Source organism: Physeter macrocephalus, chromosome 8 (genome assembly GCF_002837175.3).
Source record: "Physeter macrocephalus isolate SW-GA chromosome 8, ASM283717v5, whole genome shotgun sequence".
Taxonomy (NCBI): Eukaryota; Metazoa; Chordata; class Mammalia; order Artiodactyla; family Physeteridae; genus Physeter; species Physeter macrocephalus.
In genome coordinates, this window is record NC_041221.1 from 107546938 (window position 1) to 107558644 (window position 11707).

Genomic DNA, 11707 nt, shown 5'->3' on the forward strand with positions numbered 1-11707 from the left:
TGGTTGAGAATCTGCCTGCCAATGCAGGGGACACGGGTTCGAGCCCTGGTCTGGGAAGATCTCACATGCCGTGGAGCAACTAAGCCTGTGTGCCACAACTACTGAGCCTGTGCGTCTGGAGCTTGTGCTCCGTAGAGAAAGCCCTCACACAGAAACGAAGACCCAACACAGCCAAAAATAAAAATAAATAAATAAATAAGAGAAATTAGAAAATATTAAAAAACAAAACAAAACATCATAAATTTTTTCTTTAAAGAGTTCTACTTAGTGCAAGTAGATACTTTATTCTTTGAGTTCTAAATTCTTGGTACTTAGATGATTCTAAAAATCTGTTTTCTTTAAAATGTAAAATTATTTAAAAGGGAAGCAAATTTGTTATAGAGTCATATGTATATAGAAATAGCTCCTAATTACATAACCTATTTATTTGATATACATATTATCTGTGTTCCTATATTTCCTCTTTTGCAAGAGAAAAATAAGAAAAACTCATCCTAGACAATCTGAATCTTTAAGCCCTGATCTTGAGTAGTTTCCCTTCGCAGTTAAAATAAAACCCAAGTGCTCAGCCCGGCCTACAAATCTCTACATAATACATGCTTTCCCCTCAGCCTTCTTTTCCAACTCTTCCTATGTTCCTCACCACTCTTCCCCCATCCCTCATTTACTATACTCCTACTATTCTTTCCTCTCTTGGAGCACATGGAGGTCATTCACCTTGGGGCCATTTCCTCTACCTGAAATGTACTTTCACCAGAGTTTTGCACAGCCTCCTTCCTTGGTTTTCAGAGTAAATGTCACTTCTTTCAGGGAAGCCTGTCTTGACCACTCATTTTAAGTAGATCACCAGTCACTGACTATATGTCATTCTTCTTGTTTTCACTACAGAACTTACTTTTACTTATCATTTTATTATTTGTTTACTGTTAGTTATTCTCCCACTAGAAAATAAGCTCAAAGAAACAGGGACAGAGAAATCAATAAAGAAAATAAGAAAGATGAAAGAGTATTTCAAAACTATAAGGAAAAGGATCACTCGACAAATGATATTGAGACAACTGGGTAGCCACCTGGAGGGAGGGAGTTAAATCTCTATGTTATTATTTAGCCTTAAATAAATTCCAGATCTACTTTTAAAAAATGCATGTCCATCCTCAACACCACTAAACAAAAAAAGTACTAGAAGAATCAGGAGAGACATTTTTACAAAAATCTCAGTGTCATTTTAAACATTATGCAAAACCTTGAAGCCAAAGATAAACAGATTGTTAAATTTCACAACACACACATTAAAGAAAACACAGAAAAGTCAAAACACCAAAAATCTGGACACAAAGACCAAATTGAGAAATATTAATAATTATAATATATAAGAAAAAAAGGTATTTCAAGGCTGCAATGACCATTTATAAATAAATTATACTGGTAGGATTTTCTTTTTCATTTTATTTAATAAAAAATACCTTTTACTATATCAAAAAGAGGTTAAATATTATAGTCTTGGCAAAGTTTAATTTTAGTTTGGGTTTTAAGATGAGAAATAATGTTATACAACAATTTATGTAATTCAACTTGAAGAACAACTCTAATTAGAATTCTATTTATTCTAATGTGCAAATTTAACTTGAGGGATAAAAATATTTATGAAAGAGATGCAGATAATGCCCACATACAAGAATCAACACATTTTAAATACAAAGAAACAGTATCTCTTTGTATAGCTAAACTCATAAATGTTTCTTTAATTTCCGATCCTAAACTACACTTCAGAATAACACATTTATAAGATTTAGTCTCGTAAAATCAGAGAAATTAGCATAACAAAATGTGCTTATTTTGTCAAATTTTTAATGTCTAATACATAAAGATAGTAGATGCTTTCTTTTCGTGAATAATTAGGTCCAATGAAAAATTAAGCCTCAAATGGTTTTAAAATACAAAATCAAACTAAAAATTCCTAAGCAGCATATCTCTCTTCACACTTTTATGAGAGTACTTGCCACACTGTACCCTAACTCTTCTGGTGACTCACTTGTCTTCTCCTAGACTGGGAACTTCCCAAGGGAATACCATGTTGTCTCTCATCATTGTAGCCTCACTTCCTGTAACAAGTGCTTGACACATCATAGGTACTCTCTCTCTCTCTGTGTTGCAAATGTAATAATAAATCCTTGAAAAATAATCTTTTAAAAGTCAAATAATTTAGAGATTAAGCCCAGAATAGTCCTTGGAAATGTCTGTTATTTCTAATTACATTTCTGTTTCCTATTATACAGCCATCAAAATGACTCTGTTACTCTGTACTTCAGATACATAACATAAAACTCAAATACATTGGTGAAAATGATTCAGTATAAGAAATAAACATTAATTTATGAGTTTTTTAATATTCAAAGAAGAAAACTAAAATAAGAAATAATTCTGAATCAATAAACAATGTCATTAATACTCTTTTACTATATAAACAATTCTTGGCTACATATTTTGCTTAAACATTTGATTGTCTTTCACGACTCATTATAACACAGTTACAGAAACAGAAATTAAGTGCTGTGTAGCATATGCTTTCAACATGTTACATAAAGTTCATTCACCATTTAACACAAAACTTATCAGGCTAGAAGAGTAGCCATGTGCTGGGCCGGAGTTGGCTTGATAGTATAACAAAAGGAATTTTGATCTTAAAAAAAAAAAAGCGATTCTGAACAATGGGGTCAAAAGTATCTTTCATTTTATGTAGCTAACAAGAGACACAAATATTCCCATGGGAATGTAAGTATATAATGTAAGTTTAGATGCTTAAAAAAATCTTGAAAACATCTCAGCAATCTCTGTTTTCTTCCTCCCTATATATATATACACATATGCCCATACCACACACACACCATATGTAACACATTCACAAAAATTTAGACCTCCAAGGCCCTTTCTTCATTTTGGTAATTCAAAATCAACAAAATGTCATTACAGTGTTACACAGTAATTTATGAGACTTAAAAAGACACATTATCTAATCATACCTCCAAATGGTCAAGTCTAAAAAAGTAACCCAGTAGATGGAAGATGCAGAAGCCATACCACCACTATTACCAACCTCACAAGTATTTCCACCTGGGAAGGGAAATTGCCAATCTGTTCTTTCCTTTTGATCAATTTCAGCACAGTTTGGAGGAAATGAATGCTGCTGCCATAACAGGAAGCCAAAAATGCCCCATCAGGTATCTGCACAACCTACCTCCAGTGAAAATCCTAGAAGACACCCACATGATATTCTCTTAATTACAGGCTATACTGTTACTTCAAAGCTTCAATATTAAATTTTTACTAAAAAATGTTAAGAGTATTTACATTAAAAGTTTGTAAAGTCACCATAAAAGCTGGAAAAGCCTAAAGAAAAATACAAAAGTGTGATGTCTCTAATTTAACTTTAAATTCAAAAACATAAATCTCAAATGGACACTTAATACTGTCCAGCAATTACTAAGTGTCTACCTAGTAAGTCTGTTGCCTGGTTCTCTGAAAGCCCATTTCCCACCTTTTACTTCTTAAATTTCACCTTCCTATCCTCCCCATCTCTCAACATCTAGTAACAATGAGAATACTGAAGTCACTTGATACTCATCTTTTCTTCCCAGCAGCAAATCTACAGACTTACCTACACTTGTATCTACCTGTTACCTTCCCACTAGTTACAATGGAGGAGTCTCTGCTCCTATAGACCCTCTCTCTGAGCTCTGGATCCCTTCTCATCTTCTTATCTTCTCAAGAACTTCTTTACCTTTGCTATAATTATCAGTTAATTACTTTCTTCTTGAACATTCTACAAGCAAACAATCATGCTTTTAGGTTTTTAGGGGTGAGAACAAGAACAATGCTTTTCTAGGCCCAAAATCCACCTGTAATCCCTTTCCTTTAATAAAGAATTGGGTATCTCCAATTTCTCACCTTCAATTCCCTTTATTTTTTAATTTCTTTTTTTTCAAATGCAAAATATATACAATCTATTTTAGTTATAAAGCATATTATACTGAACATTCATAAACCCACCACCTAAGCCAGGAACTAGAATATTACCACTGACTAGCATATACCTTGTTTTCTACACTTTTCCTATCCCCTTGGCCTGACCACAGTACAAGGTATTATCTTGTTGATGCTGTTGTCATTCCACTGCATTTTTCTTTTTTTAAATATTTATTTATTTATTCATTTTTTTGGGCTGCGTCGGGTCTTGGTTGCAGCACGCAGGATCTTTTCTTGTGGCACATGGGCTCTCTGGTTGTGGTGTGCAGGCTTAGCTGCCCTGTGGCATGTGGGATCCTAGTTCCCCGACCAGGGATTGAACCGGCGTCCCCTGCATTGCAAGGAGGATTCTTAACCACTGGACCACCAGGGAAGTCCCTCTATTGCTTTTTTAAAAAAAAAATTTTTTAAAAATATTCATTATTATTATTTTTTAAACTTTTGGCTGCGCTGGGTCTTCGTTGCTGTGCACGCGGGCTTTCTCTAGTTGCAGCGAGCAGGGGCCACTTTTCATTGCGGTGCACGGGCTTCTCATTGTGGTGGCTTCTCTTGTTGCGGAGCAGGGGCTTCAGCAGTGAGGGCCTCAACAGTTGTGGCACGCGGGCTCAGTAATTGTGGCTCGCTGGCTCTAGAGCGCAGGCTCAGCAGTTGCAGCGCACGGGCCCAGCTGCTCCACAGCTCGTGGGATCCTCCTGGACCAGGGATTGAACCCGTGTCCCCTGCACTGGCAGGCAGATTCTTAACCACTGTGCCACCAGGGAAGCCCCTCCTCCATTGCTTTTTGAAAGATGTTTTCACTATTTTTGCATACTTAAAGAAAATATTTACTACTGCTTGTTTTTAAGCTTTATGAAATAGGTATCATACACATTTTCCCAGGAATGGTTGTTCTCACTCAACATTCTATCTTTAAGGTTCATCCATGTTTTTGCACGTAGCTGTGGCTGATTCATTACCATTGCTGTGTAATACTCCATGTACGAATATGCCACTAATTTTTCTCTTATTAATTAATACTTGGGTAATATCCACCTCAACAAGCAGTGTGTAAGAATTGATTTATATCCTCCAAAACACCTGATATTGTCATATTTCTTAATATTTGCTAATCAGATGGGTGGGTAAAAGATGATACGTCCTTGTAATCTTAATGTACACTCCCCTGATTACTAATGATCTAAGTAAGCATCTTTTGATATTTTTATTCACCATTAATAGTTCCTCTTCATTGAATTACCTGCTCAATGTTTTGATGATTTTGCAATCAGACTGTCAGTTTTTCTTACAGATGTCTAGGAGTTCTTTATACATTCTGCACATTAAGACTTTATACTATAAATATATTTTCCTAGTTTGGTTCTTTCCTTTTCAGTGTCTCTTCCTTTACACCTTCTTTTATTTTTCTGCCTTTTATTATTCTCCCATCCTGCCATGCTAATACTTGCCCCCCCCCCAATGGCTACAGAAATGGTACAACTTGTCTTGCTCCTGATCTTAAGGGGGAATTTTTTTTAATGCTTCCTTATTGAAATGATTTCTATTTTTTTTAGATAGTTTTTATGAGGGCAAGGAAATTCTGTTCTGATCTTAGTTTCTGAATTTTTATTATAAGGAGGCACTGAACATTACTAAGTTATTTTTTTTCCCTTGCATCTACAGAATTTATCATACGAATTTTCTCCTGTATTTTGCTAATGATTTGGTGATGACATTTACAGGTATTCAATGTGAAACTACTTTTGCATATCTGGAATAAACTCAGATTGGTAACTGAGTTTTATCTGTTAAAAAAAATACACTTAAAAATTCAGATTTCCAATAATTCTGTTTAAGATTTTGATGTGTATTTTAATGAATGAAATAGGTTTATAATTTTCTTCACAAACTCTTTTGGTATTAGGGTTATATTGGCCTTATTTGAATGACTTGGAGAAATAGTTCTTTTTCCATTCTCTCGAAGGGTAGTGTGATACGATCCTTGAAAGTTTAGTTTAAGAGAATTCAGCTCTAAAATCACCTGGATCAGTTGTTTTCTCCATGGGAAGATTTTAAACCACTGATTATGTATCTGTAATAGTTATCACATTATTTAGGTTTCCTATTTCTTGAGTGAGTTTTGGTGAATTCTATTTTTCTAAGAATTTGTCAACTTCTTCTAAGTTTTCAAATTTACTGGTATAAAGTTCATAGTACTCTTTTTAAAAAGTCTATACAAACTTTATTGTGTTTGCAGGTGTGTCCACTTTTGTATTTCAGTATTATTTATTTGTGTCACCTTTATTTTCCTGTTCACTATCAAGTAGAATGTCTCTTTTTCTTAATCTTTTCAAAGTATCAGCTTCTGATTTCTTTGATTCTATCGTAACTGTTTTCTGATTTATTGATTTTTGTTCTTATCTTCCCTAATTCTAATTCTTATCTCCTTAGTTTCTTTGTTGATTCTAATATTCCTTTTCTGTTTTTTAAGTTAAATGCATAGCTACTCCATTTTCAGCTTTTGTTCTTTTCTAACATAAGCATTTATAAAGGTAAATTTCCCTTTAAATATCAATTTCATTGCAATTCCAGATTTTGATTGGTGGTATTTCCATTATCATTGAGTTGGTGAGCATTTTAAACTTCTAGTATGATTTCTTCTTTGTCCTACTGCTTTTTTAAAAGGATGGATAATTTAAAATGCATGGAGGGTTTTATATACACATAAAGTATATTTATATATTAAGAATTTATATTTGTATTATTTATTTCTAAATTAATTGCACTGTGGTCAGAGAAAATGGTCTCCAGGATATTGATTCTTTGAAATATGTTAACCTGTACTTTGCAATCTAGTACATGTTCAGTTTTTGTGTGTTTGTGTATTCCACAGCATACAGTGTTCATTAAAGCATGCTTAAGTAAGTTGTTCAAATCTGCAATTAATTTTTTATATCCATGAATTATTAATTGAGAAGTATTTAAAAATTTTCTAATAAAAATTTTCTAATATGACAGAAAATCTGTCATTATTCTCTAGTTTGGTTAAATTTTGATGTATATATTTTAAGTCTGTGCATTCAAGTTTAAAACTGCTACATTTTACTAGTAAATTGGACTTACTACATAGTGACCTTCACTCTCCCCATTAATTCTTTTTCTGTCTTTAAGTCTAAATTGCTAATGTTAGTATAATTAGTCCATTTTCTTTTAGTTAGTGTTTCCCTGAAATATCATTTTCTGCCCTTTCACTTTCAATCTTTCTGTATATTAATGCTTTAAGTGTGTCTTTTATAAACAGCATTTAACTTTAAAAAAATCCAACTGATTTGAAGATTTTCTTTCACAAGCAGAGAGTAAGCAATTTATATTTATTACAGGACTTTTTCTTACATCCTGCTTTTTTCATCTCTACTTTTCTTCCCTTTTTTATGCTTTTTCTTCCTTTTTTTAAAAATGTTATTTGGATTGACTTTAAATGTTCTTTTTCCATGTCTTAAATTCCTCTTTTCCTCTTCTACTGGTTTTCAATACATATACTCTGTATTTATCTTGTAGTTGTTACCCTTGAAATTTTACCATACAAATTTAACTTATGTCAACAGTTAACTTTCAGACCTCTCCCAAACTATACACTTCAACTCCGATCTCCCCCATCATCTTCCTCCATCAACTGAAATACTACTGCTGTCCAGCATTTTAGTTCTGTCCCCCTTCACCACTTGACTTCTATTTTTTTTAAATCAAATTACTGGTTTTATTATTGTAGGATATCAATGCAAGTAGCTGATGATTTTCAAATGTGTTTCTGTTTATACATATACCTGTACATCTACCTACAATTCAGGATACTTTCCTTAAATTTGTAAGTTAAATATCCAAGTGCCTCCTGCCATCTACAATGCATGTCTAACTGGCACTTAAAATTTCAAAAAGGAGTTCCTACTTCCCAGTCCTCTCCTCAGGCTTCCTCATCTCAGTCAATGACATTAACATCTACCCAATGCTCCAACCAAAAAACGTAGGCATAACTGACTGATTTCTCCCTCATCTCACACCCAATCCTTCCTAATATTTATAACTCAAAAATATTCTCAAACCTTTTAAAATTCTCACTACCTACCTCACAGCCTAATCCACTCTCATCCTCTTTTTTACTTTAGTCCCTTTCCAATTCGATCTCCACAAAGCTGTTAGAGTGATACTTTAAAAATGTGTGTCAAATCAGTTAATTCCCCACTTAAAATCTCACTGCTCTCTGAATAAATTCCAGATGCTACATGTCCTGCATAGTCTGGTTCCTGCCAGCTTCATCTCACACTACTATTCTTTCCACTCATCTGCTTCAGCCCCACTACCTTCTTACACGCCAAGCCCTTTTCTTTTCAGTACCTCTGCTCTCATCTTTCTTTTTGCCTAGAAAGCTCTCCTTCAACTAACTGCTAATTCTCATCTTTTAGAGCTCAGCTCAAAAGTCAATTCCTAAGAGAAGTCCTCCCTGATCACTCTAATTAATGTAAGCCCCTGTCAGTTACTTTATCACATTGGTGTTTTATTCCCTTCACAGTAATTATCAGTTTGCAATTTATCATATTTGTATCTTGTTTATTACCTGGCTCTCCCACCATAATGTAAACTTCATGGGAGAATCTTATTTGTCTTGTTCACTGATATAATCCCAGGATACAGTACCATGCTTGGCACATATTATATGTTCAATAAATATTTGTTGCATGAATAGTTACTATCACAAATTACATATGAAAAATTTAATAAAGCTTAGTAAACTAACTAATAGCGATTAGAGATGATCAAACATAATGTTAGGAAGAGGAAAAAAATGCCACCTCAACCTACCACTATCAAAACCAATTATGCTCTTACATTTCTTGCTTTACAAATTTTCTAATATGCTTTATTTCCAGAGTTTCTTACAGAAGTAATCTCAAACTGGAAATTTATACTTTTTGAGAAGTAAGAATTTTAATGTCCAAGTTGAAATAGTTTTTTCCTAAGAAAACATATTTACCAAAATAGGTCCCTTGAGAGACTAAATTAGAACCAACCAATTATCATAGAAAAAAAATTTAATTATCAAAGAAATACTCCCTCACAACAAAATACCAAGCCTAGAAGGTTTCACAAGCAAATATTAACAGTCTTGAAAGGAATAAATAGCTATTTAAACACCAAAAGATACACCCACACACAAATATATATATATATATATATATATATATATGGTCTTTTAGCAAAGTGAGTATCAAACTTATCAAGAAAAAAATTTTAAAAAGCACAAAACCCAACCAGAACACAGCTAGAGACAATTCATACTTACAGGTCTCAATATAAAAATCCTATGTAAAATATTAGCAAACAGAATCTAGCAGCTCATTAAAACAACAATAAACCATGACTATGTGATCATGTTGGGTTAATAGAAGAAGTAAGGGTAGTTGAATATTAGGAAATCTAGTAACGGAATAATTGCTCATGATCATTAGGCCAAAAGTAAAAAATCATTATATCATTTCCATTGGTGCTAACAAGACTTTAATAAAATTCAATGAACATTCTTGCCAGAAACCTATAAAATACAAAACGGTAAAATTTCCTTAGTGTGATTGGGATTGACATATATACACTAATATGTATAAAACAGATAAGTAATGAGAACCTGCTGTATAGCATAGGGAACTCTACTCAATGCTCTGTGGTGACCTAAATGGGAAGAAAATCCAGAAAAAGAGGGGATATATGTATACATATAGCTGATTCACTTTGCTGTACAGCAGAAACTAACACAACCTTGTAAAGCAACAATACCCCAATTAAAAAAAATTTTTTTTAAATTTCCTTAGTGTGATTTAAGACAAAAAAAATTGTGTATGTGTGTGTATATATGTATGAAATCAACCTAAAACCCAGAATCATTCTTACTAGGGAAATACTAGCAGAGCAAGGGCTGGTAAACTATGGCCCACAGGTTATTTCCAGCTTGCCACCTGGTTTTATAAATAAAATTTTGTTGGAAGACAGTTACACCCATTCATTTACATATCGTCTATGGCTACTTTTACACTATAGCAGTAGAAGTGAGTAGCTCCAAAAGAGACTGACACACAAAACTGGAAATATTTACTATTTGGCCCTTCGTAATATAAATTTGACAAGCCCTGCACTAGAGCATTCCCATTAAAGTTAGGAAAAGACAAAGATATATATCATCAACCACTAATTTCTGGAGATATCATCTAATGCAATTAGAGAGAAATAGTAAAACTTCAACTTTTCCTACTGCCTGCATTTCCATGAAAAAAATCACTGATTTCCCTCTGAGGGCTTCCCTTCTCCCTTGCTATTGTCTTCACTGAGTAGCAATGGCAGCTCTGATTCACTCATACCTGACTTACCAAAATGATCTTTTAAATGTCCAAGGTTTCTTTAATAAAGCAAAATGGAAACACATACTGTATCTAAGACAAGACACTGTAATTACCAGTATTTTCAATTTAATTGTTCTTTGGAAAATACCGAAAGCATAACAAAATTCAGCAGGATCTACTGGTCCTACATAGGGCTTGTAAATGCAATTAATAGCATATCCAACATCTGAATGTGATGTATAACACTCTTGTGCAGTATGCATAAAAATAAGAAATCTTACTGTTAACATACCCTTCCTGAAGAGATAATTCTTGGTTTTCCTCTTCGGGACCACTGCTATCACTTTGTAGTTCAGGTTCATTCTCATCTTTTCCTGGCAGAGTCTCCCAGCTTTCATCACTTGAGGACTGATCTTTTTCCGTACCAGAAAATCGATGAGGCAAAGAGGCAGACCATTCTCCATCACTGCATTCTGAACTGCAAATTTAGAACAGAAATATACTGTCATTACAAGTGCATTTATCATTTGGAGTGTTAACCAGGCATCGTGGTAGAGAGTGGAGTACTGATTCTCTACATGTTCCATCAGGTGCAAATTAAATTTTAACATATTTAAAAAATAAATACAGAGATAAATATTCAGCAGAATGTAACTTTTTCAAATGAATATAGCATATGGTAAGTTATGCAATTATCAATTTATTATTTTCTTCATTAAAGTAACTAATTCCGTGGTGCTTAGACACAGGTTCTTTATATTTTAGACATACTTCTACACAAAATTTTCAGTAATTTATTCGGTAATGCCAGATTAAATGCTATCTGGAATAAATAATAGAGTTATTACTCACCTGACTTAAAACAACTTTCTAATTACATATTGACAACTGATATATCCTCTATGAATAAATTTTCACTATTACCATGTTTTAAAAGCTTACTTTTTTCTTCCTTTCACAAAAAACACTTTACAATGGAGAGAGATTCAATTCATAAAAAGCAGCACTGACAAAGCTTTACTGAATGAAGTCCTTTGGTAGGACTGTGAACACAAAATAAATTTCAACTCAAGAGAATATTTAGATAAGGAATGAAAAAATGTGATAAAAGGGTTAATAAAAAAATCTCCTTAGGGCTTCCCTGGTGGCGCAGTGGTTGAGGGTCCGCCTGCCGATGCAGGGGACGCGGGTTCGTGCCCCGGTCCGGGAAGATCCCACATGCTGCGGAGCGGCTGGGCCCGTGAGCCATGGCCGCTGAGCCTGGGCGTCCGGAGCCTGTGCTCCGCAAAGGGAGAGGCCACAACGGTGAGAGGCCCGCGTAC

At 34.0% G+C, this 11707-nt stretch overlaps 1 protein-coding gene across 2 annotated transcripts in view; it reads right to left on the minus strand.

The window, feature by feature from the left end:
• PJA2 (praja ring finger ubiquitin ligase 2) overlaps positions 1-11707 on the minus strand; it is a 380196-nt gene that overhangs the window by 25847 nt on the left and 342642 nt on the right. For both annotated transcript variants that reach the window (XM_028493128.2, XM_024126081.3), the window contains one exon: positions 10678-10863. In XM_028493128.2, coding sequence (XP_028348929.1) covers positions 10678-10863 — 186 coding nt within the window. The remainder of the gene's footprint in view (positions 1-10677; positions 10864-11707) is intronic.